The sequence below is a fragment of the Salvelinus alpinus genome, chromosome 7 (assembly GCF_045679555.1).
Source record: "Salvelinus alpinus chromosome 7, SLU_Salpinus.1, whole genome shotgun sequence".
Taxonomy (NCBI): Eukaryota; Metazoa; Chordata; class Actinopteri; order Salmoniformes; family Salmonidae; genus Salvelinus; species Salvelinus alpinus.
In genome coordinates this window covers 22,601,062-22,622,005 of record NC_092092.1, presented here as the reverse complement: position 1 = coordinate 22,622,005, position 20,944 = coordinate 22,601,062, and the positions used below count along the sequence as shown (strand labels likewise).

General features: G+C 39.6%; 1 protein-coding gene across 2 annotated transcripts; it reads right to left on the bottom strand.

Annotated features, from left to right (window-relative positions):
* Positions 1-59: 59 nt before the first annotated feature.
* Positions 60-18,994, bottom strand: LOC139580598 (interferon gamma receptor 1-like). Of its 2 annotated transcripts, none has more exons than XM_071409447.1 (7): positions 18,976-18,994; positions 7,010-7,130; positions 6,583-6,761; positions 6,179-6,339; positions 4,601-4,769; positions 3,950-4,071; positions 60-2,196 (listed from the first exon to the last, which is right to left on the bottom strand). In XM_071409447.1, the coding sequence occupies exons 1-7, from the start codon at positions 18,977-18,979 to the stop codon at positions 1,810-1,812; spliced, it is 1,143 nt and encodes a 380-aa protein (XP_071265548.1). In that variant the 5' UTR covers positions 18,980-18,994; the 3' UTR covers positions 60-1,809. The 2 variants fall into 2 exon arrangements, with proteins under 2 accessions (XP_071265548.1, XP_071265547.1); XM_071409446.1 differs by lacking the exon at positions 18,976-18,994 and adding an exon at positions 18,545-18,870.
* Positions 18,995-20,944: the final 1,950 nt, after the last annotated feature.

Sequence of the window (20,944 nt, the reverse complement as noted above, 5' to 3'; positions counted from 1 at the left end):
TGAAGTTATTTGGATTTTTACGAATTATCTTTGAAAGACAGGGTCCTGAAAAAGGGACGTTTCTTTTTTTGCTGAGTTTATTTATTGTATATTGGGAAATGATAAGGGAAAATAAAAGTATATTTTAAATACAATAGAATGAGTTTACAAAATAGAAACAGCCTTATCATTCATAAAAAAAGATAATTGCAGCTATATGAAAAATACAATATACAGATGCGCACAATAAAAACCAAAATTATTAGGTATAGGGTAACCTAAAGGCCGCAGATGGCAATATTGAGTTAATCTTACCGTCCAAACGCAGCTGGCAATATACTTGTATACGCTGTGGACAGGTTCGTACCTAAAACATTCTCCATTCAGGCTGCAAAGGCTTCGATTTCCTCCTTAAATTTACTGGCGAGAAGGCGGATAAAAACAGGCAAACTATGCATGCTTTCCTCATGAAACACAAATTTTCACCACCATGATAGTGGCTAAATGTTAGTCCCGGATGTTGCGTATCACGTTCAGCCAATCAGGTTGCAGCAGTCTGTTGTTTACCCCAGGCTGAACGCGGGGTGCAACATCAGGAAGTAGCATTCCTAGGCATTTGCCACTCGAGCATGGAGGTGGAAAATGGTGTTTCATGAAGAAAGTATGCATATTGTCCACGTTTTCTTCCGCCTTCTCGCCGTTAAATGGGATACAACTGTAGAGGGAAAGGGAGATATCTAGTCAAATGTACAACTGAATGCATTCATCTGAAATGTGTCTTCAGCATTTAACCCAAACCCTCTGAATCAGAGAGGTGCAGGGGACTGCCATAATCGACATTCACGTCTTCGGCGCCCGGGGAAAGGTGGGTTAACTGCCTTACTCAGGGGCAGAACGACAGGTTTTTACCTTGTCAGCTCGGAGATTCGATCCAGCAACCTTTCGATTACCAGCCCAACGCTCTAACCATGGCTGCATACAATGCATTTGGATAGTAAGATGAATTCAATATCGTCATCTGCCATCCTTTGGGCACCAGAAATTACAGCAACAGAAAATCATCACCATAGCAATCCCCTTGCATTGGTATAACGTGTTCATCTGAATATAATAGGACATGTTCCTAATAATATTTTTGAACGTTGTACATGCATGAGAGCCATGTAAAAAGTGCAAATAGATCAGATATACACAGCACAAGACAAAAGACAATGAATATATTCATTCTGCACTCCCAACCCTTATTTCCTTGCTACCTTAGAAAACATTAATGTCACTCAAGAAGGCACAGTAAAATAATATCTGGATAAGAGGAACTTGCTTTTTTTGTACAAAGATGCTATAGGAAATGTCTTAATTTGGCCTAATGAAATTCAACATTACAATGGGGCATGCAGGTCAGGAATGAGGACATTTCTTTTCGACTAGTTCCTAGCATGCAATACCACTGTGTACCACTTGGGTTTCACATTGTCTATCCCTGGTTCCCCTGATTAGGCAACAGTCCCAAGTGATGAATTGTAAAAACCATAATGAAGGCTATCCCTTTGATTATCCTCTTTATCTCCACCAGACTACCCAAATATTGAGAGGAACAGGGAAATGACTGGTATCTGAGCATGTGCAAAGACAAATGTGTTTGTTTTTCATGATTGTGTTTTGTAAGTTACTTTTCTTAAAATTGCTTGTAAATAAGTGTTTTTATAGCGTTGGAATTGTACATTTGTATGATTGCGTGGAGGGCGCCCTTGTAAATGGCACAATGGTCCCAATGGGATTTCCCTGTTTAAATACATGTATAAAATATTATCATCCTTTCTCTTGAGAAACTCAGATTTTGTATCCTGTAACAGTGTCCCCAGGACTCATCTCCTCTATCACAGGAATAATCACAGGTCTATGGGGGCAGTCATAGTCCGACAGCTCAGAGAAGTCACTCTTCACCTCCAGTCCCAACTCTCTCGTTACCTGCAGTGAAGAGCCTGACCCCTCGTTAGGCAACATGACCTCCCCATCGCTCCACTCCTGGTCCTTCAGTCCAATGGGGAGATGGAGGACCTCTTCCTGGGGGGTATTGATGACTGTGAGGGTCTCATCTGGCAAAGATTCCATGGGGGTCTGCAGCAGGGGGGAGCCACCTGTTTGTACCTCACTCAGGATGGCTCTCTCAGGGAGCATAAGTGACCTAACTGAACCCATATGTGACAGTATGGAAGCCTACCAGAGGAGAATAGACAGTCAAACATTCTGTGGGTGAAATATGTTTTTCATGTGCTATTGTTTTGACAGTGTTTACAGGAAGTAGCATATCAATAGTTTGATAACTCCAACAGGAACATGACACCGTTTCAGGATGTAGGTTGGTACATTGTAGAAATTCTCTGTATTACTATAATCTAGTCTACAGTCGTGGCCAAAAGTTTTGAGAATGACACAAATATTAATACATTTTCACAGTCTGCTGCCTCAGTTTGTATGATGGCAATTTGCATATACTCCAGAATGTTATGAAGAGTGATCAGATGAATTGCAAAGTCCCTCTTTGCCATGCAAATGAACTGAATCCACAAAACTTTTCCACTGCATTTCAGCCCTGCCACAAAAGTACCGGCTGACATGTGAGTGATTCTCTCGTTAACACAGGTGTGAGTGTTGACGAGGACAAGGCTGGAGATCACTCTGTCATGCTGATTGAGTTCGAATAACAGACTGGAAGCTTCAAAAGGAGGGTGGTGCTCGAAATTATTGTTCATAGTCTGTCAAACATGGTTACCTGCAAGGAAACACGTGCCGTCATCATTGCTTTGCACAAAAAGGGCTTCACTGGCAAGGATATTGATGCCAGTAGCATTGCACCTAAATCAACAATTTATTGGATCATCAACAACTTCAAGGAGAGCGGTTAAATTGTTGTGAAGAAGGCTTCAGGGCGCCCAAGAAAGTCCAGCAAGCGCCAGGACCGTCTCCCAAATTTGATTCAGCTGCGGGATCGGGGCACCACCAGTACAGAACTTGCTCAGGAATGGCAGCAGGCAGGTGTGAGTGCATCTGCACGCACAGTGAGATGAAGACTTTTGGAGGATGGCCTAGTGTCAAGAAGGGCAGCAAAGAAGCCCCTTCTCTCCAAGAAAAACATCAGGGACAGACTGATATTCTGCAAAAGGTACAGGGATTGGACTGCTGAGGACTGGGGTAAAGTCATTTTCTCTGATGAATCCCCTTTCCGATTGTTTGGGGCATCAAGAAAAAAGCTTGTCCGGAGAAGACAAGGTGAGCGCTGCCATCAGTCCTGTGTCATGCCAACAGTAAAGCATCCCGAGACCATTCATGTGTGGGGTTGCTTCTCAGCCAAGGGAGTGGGCTCACCCACAATTTCCCCCAAGAACACAGCCATGAATAAAGAATGGTACCAACACATCCTCTGAGAGCAACTTCTCCCAACCATCCAGGAACAGTTTGGTGACGAAGTGGCTCGGGGAACAAAACATCGATATTTTGGGTCCATGGCCAGGACACTCCCCAGACCTTAATCCCATTGAGAACTTGTGGTCAATCCTCAAGAGGTGGGTGGACAAACAAAAACCCACAAATTCTGACAAACTCCAAGCATTGATTATGCAAGAATGGGCTGCCATCAGTCAGGATGTGGCCCAGAAGTTAATTGACAGCATGCCAGGGCGGATTGCAGAGGTCTTGAAAAAGAAGGGTCAACACTGCAAATATTGACTCTTTGCAACAACTTCATGTAATTGTCAATAAAAGCCTTTGACACTTATGAAATGCTTGTAATTATACTTCAGTATTCCATAGTAACATCAGACAAAAAATATCTAAAGACACTGAAGCAGCAAACTTTGTGGAAATTAATATTTGTGTCATTCTCAAAACGTTTGGCCAGGACTGTATATGTAGTAGCTTTATGACTAAATCCACTGCAGTGCAGGCTAAATAGTTGAAAGGCTGAACACACCAAAATCTTTGGTTGAGGGAATGAGCCACTTCTCAGTTTACTGTATATAAGCCACACGATGAACGCAATCACCACCATGGCAACGATAGGGATCACAATGTAGATGGCAGTGTAGTTAGGACCTACAGGGAACAAGTCCAGCAGTTAGACTGACAGTCAAACTGATTTCACATTCAAAACTGTACAGCGTCCTAATTGAGCATTTGCTGATCAAATCTGCCATAATATGACAATACAGACACGTATAACTTTCAAAGCACGTATCAGATATTAGCAGATGTGGTTTATCTACCATTCCAGTGTTTTACTTGCTATATTGTATTTACTTCATCACCATGGCCTTTTTTTTTGCCTTGACCTCCCTTATCTCACCTCATTTGCTCACTTTGTATATAGACTTATTTTTCTACTGTATTATTGACTGTATGTTTGTTTATTCCATGTGTAACTCTGTTGTTGTATGTGTCGAACTGCTTTGCTTTATCTTGGCCAGGTCGCAATTGTAAATGAGAACTTGTTCTCAACTTGCCTACCTGGTTAAATAAAGGTGAAATAAATAAAAAGATTACAATGTATACTAAACGATAACAGACGTACTGAGAGCTAATATGACTTTGACGTATCAATCATGTGAGAAATTAAGAGTCTTACCGGAATCCCCATGCTTCCCCTCAATGCATATGTTCTGGTGAGCTGAGACATGAACATTGTTCATTTTTCCTTTGATCTTGATGCAGTGCCTATCCATCTCTCCATCGACTAGTATTTCAGCCTCACACACATGGTGTTGCTTGTAGGAGCAGTCAAAGCTGTGTTGTTTCTGGGGAAATAAAAAAAGGAATATATTTAGGCTATATTACAACAATGTTCATAAAAAAGAAATATGCAAACGTTTATATTTGAAGGTTATAAATGTTTTTCCTTTTGAAAAACTTGCTTTGCTTGCAAGTGAAAACAATTCACAGCAGGTAGATACAGTTGAAGTTGGAAGTTTACATACACCTTAACCAAATACATTTAAATTCAGTTTTTCACAATTCCTGACATTTAATCCTAGTAAAAATTCCCTGTCTAAGGTCAGTTAGGATCACCACCTATTTTAAGAATGTGAAATGTCAAAATAATAGCAGAGAGAATGATTTCTTTCAGGTTTTATTTCTTTCATCACATTCCCAGTGGGTCAGAAGTTTACATACACATACACATAGTATTGCCTTTAAATTGTTTAACTTGGGTCAAATGTTTTGGGTAGCCTTCCACAAGCTTCCCACAATAAGTTAGGAGGAATGGGCCAAAATTCACCTGACAGAGCTGGTGTAACTGAGTCAGGTTTGTAGGCCTCCTTGCTCGCACACGCTTTTTCAGTTCTGCCCACAAATTTTCTATAGGATTGAGGTCAGGGCTTTGTGATGGCCACTCCAATACCTTGACTTTGTTGTCCTTAAGCCATTTTTTCCACAATTTTGGAAGTATGCTTGGGATCATTGTCCATTTGGAAGACCCATTTGCGACCAAGCTTTAACTTCCTGACTGATGTCTTGAGCTGTTGCTTCAATATATCCACATAATTTTCCTACCTCATGATGCCATCTATTTTGTGAAGTGCACCAGTCCCTCCTGCAGCAAAGCACCCCCACAACATTATGCTTCCACCCCCGTGCTTCACGGTTGGGATGGTGTTCTTCGGCTTGCAAGCATCCCCCTTTTTCCTCCAAACATAATGATGGCCAAACAGTTCTATTTTTGTTTCATAATTTCTCCAAAAAGTACAATCTTTGTCCCCATGTGCAGTTGAAAACCGTAGTCTGGCTTTTATATGTCGGTTTTGGAGCAGTGGCTTCTTCCTTGCTGAGCGGCCTTTCAGGTTATGTCGATATAGGACTCGTTTTACTGTGGATATAGATACTTTTGTACCTGTTTCCTCCTGCATCTTCACAAGGTCCTTTACTGTTGTTCTGGGATTGATTTGCACTTTTCGCACCAAAGTATGTTAATCTCTAGGAGACAGAACGTGTCTCCTTCCTGAGCGGTATGACGGCTGCGTGGTCCCATGGTGTTGCCAAAACTATAGTTTGTTAACAAGAAATTTGTGGAGTGGTTGAAAAACAAATTTTATGACTCCAACGTAAATGTATGTAAACTTCGACTTCAACTGTACATGTAAAAAATCTCAGCTTCTACAAGTGTTCCCCAGTCATTTTGAAGTCATCATTTTCTGTCAGTTCTTACCAAGTGATATTCTGTGATAACCATGTAATTAAATTCCTTATGATCCGGTCTTTCATCTTTGATGATGGCATGTTTGTAGATGTGAAACGGGTGAATGAATTGAACTTTGATAATTTGATCGGATACAGCAGAGATGTTGACAGGTGGGAAATCCAATGAGCCTAAAAAACACAAAAGACTATTACTTTGTGAAAAAATCTGAGGTCAGTAAATATGTTCAAAATCTCCCGGCTCTGAACATTGTGTGGTCAGATCAACAAAGAAATGCTACATGTGCTGCAGTGCATACAGTGTACTTACAAACCCTTTCAAGATACTACCTCAATTCTAGTTGTCAATGACTACATACTGTATAACATTGTTCCCATAATTTGCCTATTGGTTAGCTCAGTGTGAGAACTTACACTGTACATCCAACAGGTCTGGATCCACTGTATCATCGTAGGTGAATGAAATTTCGGAGGAATTGGTATTCTGTCCAACAACAGCAGTCAATATGAAACGGTAGCCCTCTAGTATTACTTTGGTAAATGAGGAGACATCGCAGTGGTAGAGGGAAGTGTTTGAACAAACCAAGGCAGCACTGAAAGATAGAGGAAAACAATTGTTGTGGGTTAATGGCAACCTCTGATTTGGACTGAAATGTTAGTTCACAATTACAATGGAGAAGCTGACAAAGAACTGTTGACAGGACTTTACATTTGTATGGGTCATTTTCTACTTGAAATTGTGGCAAGAAAGACTTAATATTCACTAGCTATATAACCTACATTGGATAACATAGGCCCTATTTGGTGAGAGATTAAGCAACCAATATGCTGCAGCACCTACCCAGAATATTTTCTTGTCATTTCCACATTGAACTGTGGCTGCAGAGATGGTTCACTGTAGTTCCAATAGATCACATTGTGAAAATTGTGGCAGATGAGGCTCACGTTGACGGGAGGAGGAACTGTAGGACAAAATAATAGAAAGTCAGTCCGAATCAACAAGCTCAGTCCAGGCAGAGATTTATACTTACCATATAATGACTACGTTTCTAAAACTGTGCTATATCTATAACAGCATAACATACTAGCAATTAAATCTATCCAAGTGATGTTGCAACGACCTGTATAGAAGCGGTTCCCAATTAGTCAGCTGTGGGCCAATGTTTTCTTGAGCGGATGTTAAGGGGACCAGAACATAGTTATAAATCATTTGTGCACTTCAAAATTACCGCAAGAATCCAAAAAAAACAGAACCATGATTCAAACCTGGATTACATTGGGATACAATCATATATGCCTCTCTATTTATGTGTGGGAATACCTGGGAACAGATTTCCTAAATTGGAGATTTTACAGTCTTGTCCAACAACAAAACATTATTAATTATTATTTTTGTATTATTATACATTATTTTAGCTCAGAAAACTTGGGGTGCGGGGCAAATAACATTTTGTTGAAATATAATTTGATCTCTGAGAAATTAAGCTTATTGATTGCACCCAAATTGGCCATTTTAATTTATAGGATTCATATAACCATACATTATACCAACAATCCAATACACTGATCAAAAGCCACCCACGTACCCTCCACACCCCACCCAAACAGCCAGTATACAGTATCGGTTCTCTATGTTTGACAAGTAGTATGGAGCTGCTGCTTGGAGTATTGCTTCTTCATCTGGTGATGTTTTTTCCCCCCCTGTTCAGAGAAATTAGCCATTGAAGTCGCTCATATTATTTACTATAAATTAGTGTGAAAGTACCAAGTTTTGCCCACTAGATGCTGCTGTTCTTGCTACTACATTTCTTCATGTGGCTGGTCTCTTGTGTTTATTAAATTAAATCACAACCTTTTCTTTGCAAATTTGGGTAGAAAACCAATAGTTTTTGCTCATGATGGAAATAGATTGTATGGTCCTCCTCAAAATTGAAGCCAGTCCTCCATGAAAACAATTTAGTTTGTCATTTTGTTAGGCTTTTTTTGTGTCCAGGACACAGACTTTTGTGTGTGCTTTAATCTCTCCTAAAAGGTATGGATTAGTTAGACCATTTCTGGTGAACAAGCAAACCATTTGGCTACAGCAGATCTAATGGTTCAATTTTATGGTCACTAATGTTCTTCAATGGTAAAAGTCCCAAACACACACTGTATAGTGTTTTGCAATGGTAATAATGGTATTGGGTTGGGTTTTATGGTAAATGTCACTAATCACATATAAATACATTTTCTAATAATTGTATTGAAAAACATATATGACTGTCATGCAATGGTTTACAATTGTATTATTTTATTAGGGTTTTCACAACATTTTAGTCACTAGTCCATTTCTCCATCATAGTTTTGGGCAAAATCTTCATATGAGAATTGCACCACACAGCCCTCAGAGAGCTGCCATTTGTTGGACTATTCAAAGTCAGTTGGGTTGAAGCATTAGGTCGCGAAGAACAGGACAAACTGAATTGCTTTCATGGAGGACTGGCATGAACACACAATTCATTTTCATCATGAGCAAAAGCTATTGGTTTTCTACCCAGTTGCAAAGAAAATGTTGTGATACATTTAATAAACCAGCTGAATGGATAAAAGCATGTTGTGGCAGAACCAGGAACAGAAACATCTAGTGGGCAAAACCTGGTACTTTCACACTAATTTAATTCCGAAGTACTTAGATGGCTAATTTCTCTAAAACAGGTGGGGAGGGGACATCAGATTCACAGGGAATACATTACAAATGGTGAAGAAGCAATACTCCAAGCTGCAGCACCATACTACTTGTCAAACATAGAGAACTGATACTGTATACTGGTTGTTGGGTTGGGATTGGAGTGAGGTGTGGAGGGTCCGTGAATGGGTTTTGACAATTTTGTTTGATTCCTTGTGTCTCACTCAATTGCAGGAATAAGTTTGGTCCAAATCGGATGTTGGGTACTATAGTTTGATGAATATTATGTGAATCCTATCATTTAAAGTTGACAATTTGCGTGCAATCAATTAGCTTAATTTCTCAGAGACCAAATTAAATAGCAACAAAATAATGTTTCTGGGATGCTAATCTTATTGGTTTCTAATAGCAGAAACAATTTCAGAACAATTTGAGATGGTGAGTGTCATAGCTTGCTGAAATGACATGGAATGACCCAGATGCCATGTTTTCTGGTGTTTTCCTGATTGTTTTGTCCCGAAGCAATGTATTTTGAGAGTTTGGCCCATAGAATTAGGCATTAAAATACTAGAATGGATATGAACCTTCTTATGATGGGATAAAGGTCAGCCATTTTGGTCAGGGAGTTGGTCAAACATGGTTTGCCAGTGCTGTGATAAATGATTCAAATTCCTTAGTGTAAAATATCTTATCTGCACTTTATGCTTGTTTGCTAATTAGCCAGCCAGTTTTAGTTTTATTCCATTAATAATTTAGATGAACTGACAATTTGCCAACATTCCATTCAAACAATGTAATCAATCCACAGCCATACACTGGCTGAAATCAGTTGACGATTAGACAAATTGTAAATGCAACAAGTACTGATACTGTATCATATAATAGCACACATCTTTCCAAGGAAACAAAAACTACATTTATGGTCTGTTTACATAGCCTCTAAAATATATTTATACAGAAAATGTGTATAAAACATGTATAAACTGTATTTATAATAATGACAACATTTGATATATCATACCATCATTTTATTTTCCTGCATAAGTAAAATTAGGATTAAGCCTCTACTGCCAGTCATTCCAATTTACCAAGCCTCACCCCAGAATATTGGGCAACCAATCGCAGTACTCCGTTGCTTAGCAACCATCTTTAACCAAGCTCGTGTCTGACGTCTTTGGACAAGATCTCGTTTCAAAAGCATGGAAGCCAATGAGGGCTATGGCAAAAACTGAGTTCTTAAAAATAAAATGAATATACTGTATATTATAAACATAGCTTTAATAGCCGTGTTTATGTGCATTTGCAACCTTTTGTAGCCTCATGCTACCGTGTACTGTAGTGAAGGGAGGGTGGGGAATCAATACAGTTACATATTGGGATATTATGTTTGATAATATATCGTATTGACGACATCATTTTTGTGCTAGTTGGCTGTACCTGCACCAAAACGCCAGTATTTTTCCTTTAAAAGGTTGTTCTCCATCTTTTTAAAAATGGGGAGCCAATTTGTTTTCATAACTTTATTTCCATGACTAATAAAAACTTGTTTTCAAATGGCTCTCTCTTGTCCCTCTGCAGCAGACAAATTGTGTTGCACCCCACCTTTTGTCTTCAGAACAGCCTTATTTCATCAGGGCATGGACTCTACAAGGTTCCTCGGGGATGCAAGCCCATGTTGACGCCAATGCTTCACAGTTGAGACAAGTTGGCTGGATGTCCTTTGGGTGGTGGACCATTCTTGATACACACAGGACACTTGAGAGTAAAAACTCAGCAACGTTGCAGTTCTTGACACAAACCGGTGAACCTGGTTTGTGTCAATACGCCATTCAAAGGCACTTAAATATTTTGTCTTGCCCATTCACCCTCTGAATGGCACAATTGTTTCAAGGCTTAAAAATCCTTCTTTAACCTGTCTCCTACCCTTCATCTACACTGACTGAAGTGGATTTAGCAATTGACATCAATAAGGGATCATAGCTTTCATCTGGATTCACCTGGTCAGTCTGTCTGTTTTGTATATTTAGTTTATACCTCCACAGTTTACTGGGCCTGTATATTGTATGTAAACCTATAATGATGGTTATTCCTTTCTATTCTTTTCCATAGAACCACTTATACACTCTCACTTTTACTGTGAGCCATCAATACAGAGGAGCGTGGTGTAGCGAACCATTATCTGAATAAACCTTGTCTGAAGATATCTTGGACTTCTTGCCGGACAGACCTGTGGTGGCTGAACGTTATCTATTGGCACCTAATATAACTGTAATAGTGCCCGTTCTACATTGTCCTCTCGGTTCAGCCTTTACTATTTTTCAGACCAACTGCAGATACAGATTGATGATCGGTCTACCTTCTTATTTATTTGTAAAAGATTTTGCTAAACTCAATCCACAGGTAAAGCATGCTCGTCTCTATCAATTAAAAGAAAAAAGATAACTGATTCAGATCAAAATTGTAACAGGGAGATCCACAAAACAATGTTTTTTACTTCCCCGAACGACTCTGGGGATCATTATGTCTGATGTTGAACACTATGTCTGAAAAGTTTAAACAGAACAAAGCAGCACTTCACAAGAGCAGGTACTGTCTTTTAAGTCCCACAACTCCATTTAAAAAATTAATAAAAATATACTGCATGCACAGTATGTCGACTTTTCTATGCAGGTATACTATAGAATATATTTTTAAAAATGTCAATCAAAAAAATTCCCATGCCAATAAATTATGGTTTATGATAGCTGGTTGCTAAAATTCTAAAAGTTTGTCTTATTTCAGTTTGTGACAAAACAAGCAATGCATAGTGTAGAGAATCATTGCACCATCTAAACCACTGTGAAATACACTGCTCAAAAAAATAAAGGGAACACTTAAACAACACAATGTAACTCCAAGTCAATCACACTTCTGTGAAATCAAACTGTCCACTTAGGAAGCAACACTGATTGACAATAAATTTCACATGCTGTTGTGCAAATGGAATAGACAACAGGTGGAAATTATAGGCAATTAGCAAGACACCCCCAATAAAGGAGTGGTTCTGCAGGTGGTGACCACAGACCAATTCTCAGTTCCTATGCTTCCTGGCTGATGTTTTGGTCACTTTTGAATGCTGGCGGTGCTTTCACTCTAGTGGTAGCATGAGACGGAGTCTACAACCCACACAAGTGGCTCAGGTAGTGCATCTCATCCAGGATGGCACATCAATGCGAGCTGTGGCAAGAAGGTTTGCTGTGTCTGTCAGCTTAGTGTCCAGAGCATGGAGGCGCTACCAGGAGACAGGCCAGTACATCAGGAGACGTGGAGGAGGCCGTAGGAGGGCAACAACCCAGCAGCAGGACCGCTACCTCCGCCTTTGTGCAAGGAGGAGCACTGCCAGAGCCCTGCAAAATGACCTCCAGCAGGCCACAAATGTGCATGTGTCTGCTCAAACAGTCAGAAACAGACCCCATGAGGGTGGTATGAGGGCCCGACGTCCACAGGTGGGGGTTGTGCTTACAGCCCAACACCGTGCAGGACGTTTGGAATTTGCCAGAGAACACCAAGATTGGCAAATTCGCCACTGGCGCCCTTGTAACAGTATAACTTTAAACCGTCCCCTTGCCCCGACATGGGCGCGAACCAGGGACCCTCTGCACACGTCAACAACAGTCGCCCACGAAGCGTCGTTACCCATCGCTACTTCTAGGTTTCAGAGCAAGTGACGTAACTGATTGAAACGCTAGTAGCGCGTACCCGCTAACTAGCTAGCCATTTCACATCCGTTACACCCTGTGCTCTTCACAGATGAAAGCAGGTTCACACGCACATGTGACAGACGTGACAGAGTCTGGAGACGCCGTGGAGAACGTTCTGCTGCCTGCAACATCCTCCAGCATGACCGGTTTGGCGGTGGGTCAGTCATGGTGTGGGGTGGCATTTCTTTGGGGGGGCCGCACAGCCCTCTATGTGCTGGCCAGAGGTAGCCTGACTGCCATTAGGTACCGAGATGAGATCCTCAGACCCCTTGTGAGACCATATGCTGGTGCGGTTGGCCCTGGGTTCCTCCTAATGCAAGACAATGCTAGACCTCATGTGGCTGGAGTGTGTCAGCAGTTCCTGCAAGAGGAAGGCATTGATGCTATGGACTGGCCCGCCCGTTCCGCAGACCTGAATCCAATTGAGCACATCTGGGACATCATGTCTCACTCCATCCACCAGTCTGTGTTGCACCACAGACTGTCCAGGAGTTGGCGGATGCTTTAGTCCAGGTCTGGGAGGATATCCCTCAGGAGACCATCTGCCACCTCATCAGGAGCATGCCCAGGCGTTGTAGGGAAGTCATACAGGCACGTAGAGGCCATACACACTACTGAGCCTCATTTTGACTTGTTTTAAGGACATTACATCAAAGTTGGATCAGCCTGTAGTGTGGTTTTCCACTTTAATTTTGAGTGTGACTCCAAATCCAGACCTCCATGGGTTGATAAATTTGATTTCCATTGATAATTTTTGTGTGATTTTGTTGTCAGCACATTCAACTATGTAAAGAAAAAAGTATTTAATAAGAATTTTTAATTCATTCAGATCTAGGATGTGTTATTTTAGTGTTCCCTTTATTTTTTTGAGCAGTGTATATTTTCAACAACCCAAAATATTGTATTTTCAGCTGTTTGAAGCTAGTGTACAAAACCGAAAGTAAAAGACGCAAAAAGGAAACTTAACTGGAAGCATAGAAATAGAGCACATAGAACAGACACCACTTCTTAGATATGTTTTCAATGAGAATGACCAATCTATAACTCACATTTCTATGCGAATTTGGTACATATTGCAACTTTAAGTTTGCTGGGAAATATTCACGATATGGGCTGCATTGTGTGCAAGTTAAATAAACCTATAAATCTTCCAGCACAACATAAGACGTTATTGTAAGTGATTGCAGGGAAGCTAAAATGTTGGGGCAGCAGGTAGCCTAGTGGTTAGAGCGTTGGGCCAGTAAACAAAAGTTTGCAAGATCAAATCCCTGAGCTGACAATGTAAATATCTGTAATTCTGCCCCTGAACAAAGCAGTTAACCCAATGTTCCTAGGCCATCATTGTAAATAAGTTGTTCTTAACTGACTTGCCTAGTTAAATAAAGGTTCAATTAAATTTAAATAAAAACATCTCACTTGCAGTAGAAGCCTGGCACTATTAGCTAAAGAAGGGGAAAATATCAGCCTGTGAAGTCAGAAAGGAAATTACCTTACTGTCAAGGGAAATAATTGGAATTGGACATAACAAAGCCTGGATTAAAAAAATTATAATTACAGAATAATTACTCATGTTCCAGTGGGCCATTGTGTATGGTATGTAGTGCACATACAGAGGTGGTACTACAAACAATTGGACATTTCCAGTGGTGGAAAAAGTACCCAATTGTCATACTGGAGTACAAGTGAAGATACCTTAAAACCTCTCTGGTGGGACATTAGCGTCCCACCTGGCCAAAATCCAGTGAAAATGCAGAACGCCAAATTCAAATATATTACTATAAAAATACAATTTTCATGAAATCACACATGCAATACAGCAAATTAAAGCTACACTTGTTATGAATCCAGCCAACGTGTCAGATTTCAAAAAGGCTTTACGGCGAAAGCAAACAATGCTATTATCTGAGGGTAGCACCCCAGCAAACAAACACAGACAATCATATTTCAACCCTCCAGGCGCGACACAAAACGCAGAAATAAAGATATAATTCATGCCTTACCTTTGACGAGCTTCTTCTGTTGGCACTCCAATATGTCCCATAAACATCACAAATGGTCCTTTTGTTCGATTAATTCCGTCAATATATATCCTCCATGTCCATTGATCGAGAAAAACACCAGTTCCAACTCGCGCAACATGACTACAAAATATCTCATAAGTTACCTGTAAGCTTTGTCCAAACATTTCAAAATACTTTCCTAATACAACTTTAGGTATTTTTTTAAAGTAAATAATCGATCAAATTTAAGACGGGATATACTGTGTTTAATACCGGAGGAAAACAAAGTGTAGCATGCTTTTCAGGTCACGCGCCTCTATCAAAGAGTACACTTCCCTCTACCCTCGTTCTGAACAGTGCTACTTCTTCATTTCTCAAAGGAAAAACCTCAACCAATTGCTAAAGACTTGACATCCAGTGGAAGCGATAGGAACTGCAAGAAGGTCCCTTAGAAATCTGGATTCCCAATGAAAACCCATTGAAAAGAGAGTAACCTCCAAAAAAAAAATCTGAATGGTTTGTCCTCGGGGTTCCGCCTGCCAAATAAGTTCTGTTATACTCACAGACATGATTCAAACAGTTTTAGAAACTTCAGAGTGTTTTCTATGCAAATCTACTAATGATATGCATATCTTAGCTTCTGGGCCTGAGTAGCAGGCAGTTTACTTTGGACACCCTTTTCATCCGAACGTGAAAATACTGCCCCCTATCCCAAAGAAGTTTTAATAGGAAATGACTCAAGTAAAAGTGAAAGTCACCCAGTAAAACACTACTTCAGTAAAAGTATTTGGTTTTAAATATACTAAAGTATTAAAAGTAAATGTACTTGCAAAAATGTACTTAACTTCTCTGGGATAGGTGGGACGGTAGCGTCCCACTTGGCCAAAATCCAGAAAAAAATGTAGCGTACCAAATTCAAATATATTACTATGAAAATCAATCTTTCATGAAATCACACATGAAAGACACCAAATTAAAGCTACACGTGTTGTGAATCCAGCCAACATGTCTGATTTAAAAAAGGATTTATGGGGAAAGCACACCAAACAATTATGTTAGCTCAGTACATAGCCACAGAAAAACACAGCCATTTTCCTAGCAAAAGATAGTAGTATCAAAAAGTATAGAGATAAAATTAATCACTAACCTTTGATGATCTTCATCAGATGATACTCATAGGACATCATGTTACACAATACATTTATGTTTTGTTCGATAATGTGCATATTTATATCCACAAATCTTGGTTTACATTGGCGCCATGTTCAGAAATGCCTCTAAAATATCCGGAGTAATTGCAGAGAGCCACGTCAAATAACAGAAATACTCATCATAAACTTTGATGAAAGATACATGTTTTACACAGAATTAAAGATACACTTGTTCTTAATGCTGTTAAATCTGAGCGCTATGTTGGAGTCAACAGAAATACAAAATTACATCATAAATATTCCCTTACCTTTGATTATGTTCATCAGAATGCACTGCCAGGAATCCTAGTTCCACAATAAATCGTTGTTTTGTTCGATAATGTCCATTACTTTTGTCCAATTAGCTACTTTTGCTAGCATGTGTAGTACACGTAAACTTAGTAGAGAATCAATCTTCAGGATGTTGTTATCATATATATCCAATAACGTTCCAACCGGAGCATTTCTTCGTGTCTGTATAAATAATGGAACGCAAGGCGATATCATGAGGAAAGCGCGTGAGCAAGAACTGGCAAACTGCCAGACCAGTGACTGAAACACCTCCCATCCGTCCCCACATCACACTAGAGGCTTCATTCAGCGTTCTACAGACTGTTGACATCTAGTGGAAGGCGTAGGAAGTGCAAACAGATCCATATATTACAGGGAATTGAATAGGCGATGACTTTAACATCGACCCTTCTCAGAATTCTCACTTCCTGTTTGGATTTTTTCTCAGGTTTTTGCCTGCCATATGAGTTCTGTTATACTCACAGACATCATTCAAACAGTTTTAGAAACTTCAGAGTGTTTTCTATCCAATAGTAATAATAATATGCATATATTAGCATCTGGGACAGAGTAAGAGGCAGTTCACTATGGGCACGCAATTCATCCAAAAGTGAAAATGCTGCCCCCTATATCAAAGAAGTTAAGTATCAAAAGTAAATAATATTATTTTAAGCTAACCAGATGGTACAATTGTTCATATTTTTAAAATCTACGGATAGCCAGGGACACACTCCAACACTTAGAAACAAAGCATTTGTGTTTAGTGAGTCCGCCAAATCAGAGGCAGTAGAGATGACAGGGATGTGCATGAATTGTACCATTTCTGTCCTGCTAAGTATTCAAAGTACTTTTGGGTGTCAGGGAAAATGTATGGAGTAAAAAGTACATAATTTTCTTTAGTAACGTAGTAAAGTAAAAGTTGTCAATAGTAGAAATAGTAAAATACTTTAAAGAATTTTGACTTAAGTACTTTACACCACTAAACATTTCATCACACATCACTGTGCTGTTTTGGGGAAATATACTTCCGGATTTAGTTCCACAACATTAATGTTACTTTAGAGTGGGGGAAAGGCAATGTACTGTAAGTCCTCCGTTCTGTGAAGCACAACACACTAGAATAGAGGTCGACCGATTAATTTGCATGGCCGATTAATTAGGGCCGATTTCAAGTTTAAGTTTTTGACCGCTTCTATATTGCAAAAACTGAAGAAATTGTTTTACGCCAGGATCTCTGAACAAATAGGTTCGGGAAAGAAAACATTACAAAACTGAGAGGTTCCGGTGTTGTGCCCAAAATCTCCCCCCTGCCAGAATTCTCCCCAATTCGTGTTCTTCATTGCTACGACTTGCTTGCTAGTTTTTTATTTCAGATCAAGCTAGACACCCCATTCCACCTCTCACTGCCTATTGACATCTAGTGGAAGGCGTATGAAGTGCATGTATATCCATAGATTTCAAGCAAATGAATAGGAAAGCCCTGGAACAGAGCCTCGATTTCAGATTTTTCACTTCCTGACAGGAAGTTTGCTGCAAAATTAGTTCTGTTTTACTCACAGATATAATTCAAACGGTTTTAGAAACGTGAGAGTGTTTTCTATCCAATAGTAATAATAATATGCATATTGTACGATCTAGAATAGAGTACGAGGCCGTTTAAATTGGGCACGATTTTTTCCCAAAGTGAAAACAGCGCCCCCTATCCCAAAAATAACACACATACATTCATTTTTAATTTCGGTTGCCTATCCTGACGTGAAGTTTGTTCTATAGAAAGTATTTGACTCTGATGTGTGCCACAGAAAGTATTTCGCTCCAGCCACAAAATTAAGGAAATTAGAAGGGGGGATTCTGGCGGGGGGAGGGGGGATTTTCGACACACCTGTTTTTGTTAGGCAAGCAAGTCAGTTAAGAACAAATTCATATTTACAATGACAGCCTTTCAGAAGGCAAAATGCCTCCTGCGGGTACGGGGGCTAGGATTAAAAAATAAATAATAAAATAAAAATATAGGACAAAACACACATCACGACAAGACCGACACCACAACATAAAGAGAGACCTAAAGACAACAACATATGGCAGTGACACATGAAATCACAGCATGGTAGCAACACAACATGACAACATTATGACAGCAGCACAACATGGTAACGTTAGCAGCTCAAAACATGGTAACGTTACAAACATTATTGGGCACAGACAACAGCACAAAGGGCAAGAAGGTAGAGATAACAATACATCACGCGAAGCAGCCACAACTGTGTTTGGCCAAGAGATCCTACAATATATTTATATATGAGTATACTTTTGGAATATCTATATCATTTCCAAGAACATTAGCATATTGTACGGTGGCCTTCAGCCTGCATTATGTTGTTGAAAGAATTAAGCAGGAATACTGTACTAAATACTTACAATAACATCAGCTCCAATTGATTAATCAAAGCGTCATTTAAAACAAACTATTTTAGGGCAAAAATGACTTACCGTAAGAGACGACCTGTTGGCTTAAAACCAAGATCAGGGAAATGCGGAATATCCTTACCCCGGCCATTTTAACATTTTGTCGAGTCTATGTAAAACTATATGAAATGTATCTGAATGTCCATATGAATAGGCTATACCTATTTGAGAGCCTTTTGTCTGTCTAACTAAAAATACAGACAAAATGCATTTCCAGCGCAGCCAACCCCCAGGATATTGCTCAAACCGGCAGGCTACACAGTTAACAAATTCCAATGAAATGTTCCAGTCGCAAATACCAGACCCGCGTACTACACATTTTTACAGGAATAGGAAAAGTCACGTGCGGCGATATGCTGCTGCAGTGCGTCGTGATTAAGTTTCAGATAGCTACGCATCGAAGATCAAACGTGAAAATGTCGATCTTCGTGGTCAATCTTTGTGTAAATACTTACACATTTCGAATACAATCTTGGTACCAATAATTACTTATATTACACCAGATGTATGTCTCTGAACCGATTATTTTAAAATTGCACACAGTCAGGGATGGCCTGAGCCTTTTGGGGGCCCTAATAACATTTTAAAAAGCACGTTTTCTACAATTCTACACATTTTGCCATGGGGAAGAGAAAACATTTTGCCATTTGACAGCACATTTTCTGCAATTCCACCCATTTTGCCATGGGGTGGAAAGAAAATGTTTGCAGTTTTGAAACAAATTTCCTGCAATTGTTAGCTGGCATGGCTAATTGAGTGACTATCAGTGACTGAAATAACAGGAGGAAAACTGCTTATGCACAACCAAATTTCGAAATGGAACTTTGTGTATTCTACTATTCTAACAGTTGAAACCCCTACTGAGTCTGAGTCGTTGTTAATTTTGAAGCTAATGACAGCCTGCAGCATCTTGCTCGGTCTTCAACTTGAGATGTTTAATAGAGGGGGCAGCACTTAGCTAACCTGCATAGTCCATTTCCTGGAGTAGCTCAAATTGTGCATTTATGTCACATAAATCTCACCGAGGGACTTTGTTCTCAGCAGTACCTTGAAGGCAGCTAATTGTGGCACACCCTCTTCTGCTCTGAGCCAATTGTGAACGCTGTGCAGATTTCACCCCAATCAACCCATTGAACGAGGCACATTTTCACATATTTTTGGGCTTCATTTGACTGGCAGATTTTCAATAGTATAACTGTTTTTTGTATTTATAGCTAGCATCTTAATTAAGGTAACTTTATACTGGTATAACACTGATATTATATCATACTGATTTGTTGTAGATTAGCAATATTTTTGTGTTTGTTAGAAAGCTTGCTAGTCGGGCTAGCAAGCTAACTTGGCTATCTAGTCTTGTGAGCTAGTTAACTAGGTAGCCCTTGATTATGACTATTACTACCGTTAATTTACACGTAAGAGTCATTGGACGAAGGCGTCTTCTGTGGGGGGGGGGATGTTTTATTAAGAGTTGCAACACTCCATCTGAACATTAACATGCATCGCTTGTGGTGTGGTTTTTGGAGTATAAGGACCTTATCTTTCATATCGGCGAGAATTTCTTATATAAAAACTAAAGGTTAAATTGATACACACCTTTCTAGGGTTAGGGATCACACAACCAGATTTCCACGTTACAGCGCTTGTTATGGAAGACAGTGGACTACCTGTGCTAATTAGTTATCTGCGTCTTCTAAGACCTGTATGTAAATGTAACATATTGTCACTGAAAAATACTGTTGGCTACAACTGTTACAACCGGTTAAAATAGTGTACAATAAGTATATATTTGTGAAATTATTTTGACGTGTGGGATTTATGTTTCCAGAACCGAACTGCAATTGAGAATCAATATACGTTTAGATGGAGTATTTGTCTTCTGTGTTGACTTCGAGAGGCAACTTGCCCTTTAAACAGAAAATATAAGGTCATTGGACTAAGGAGTAACATTATGCTCCTTTAGTCCAGTATTGGGCTAGTTAGTGTTCTTAACGAGCTAGGTATCTATGCTGGTTGTTAGCTTTTGTGGACTATACATTTACAGTCAGTGAGATTAATTTCTGACAGAATGATCAAATTCGCTTTAAGCCTCACAGCTTGATCAGATTCAATAGCAGCCTCAGAGGCTGCCATGTAAATGTTTTTTTGGGGGGGGCAAGTCAGTTAAGAACAAATTCTTATTTTCAATGACAGCCTAGGAACAGTGGGTTAACTGCCTTGTTCAGGGGCAGAACAACTTATTTTTACCTTGTCAGCTCGGGGATTTGATCTTGTAACCTTTTGGTTACGAGTCCAACGCTCTAACTACTATGCTACCTGCCACCCCATGCTAATTAGGTGTGCCTTATAGGCTGATGCATAATATATTAAGTAATTATTTTTTCTTTCTTTTTTACAATATTGATAGATATATGAATATTGATATTA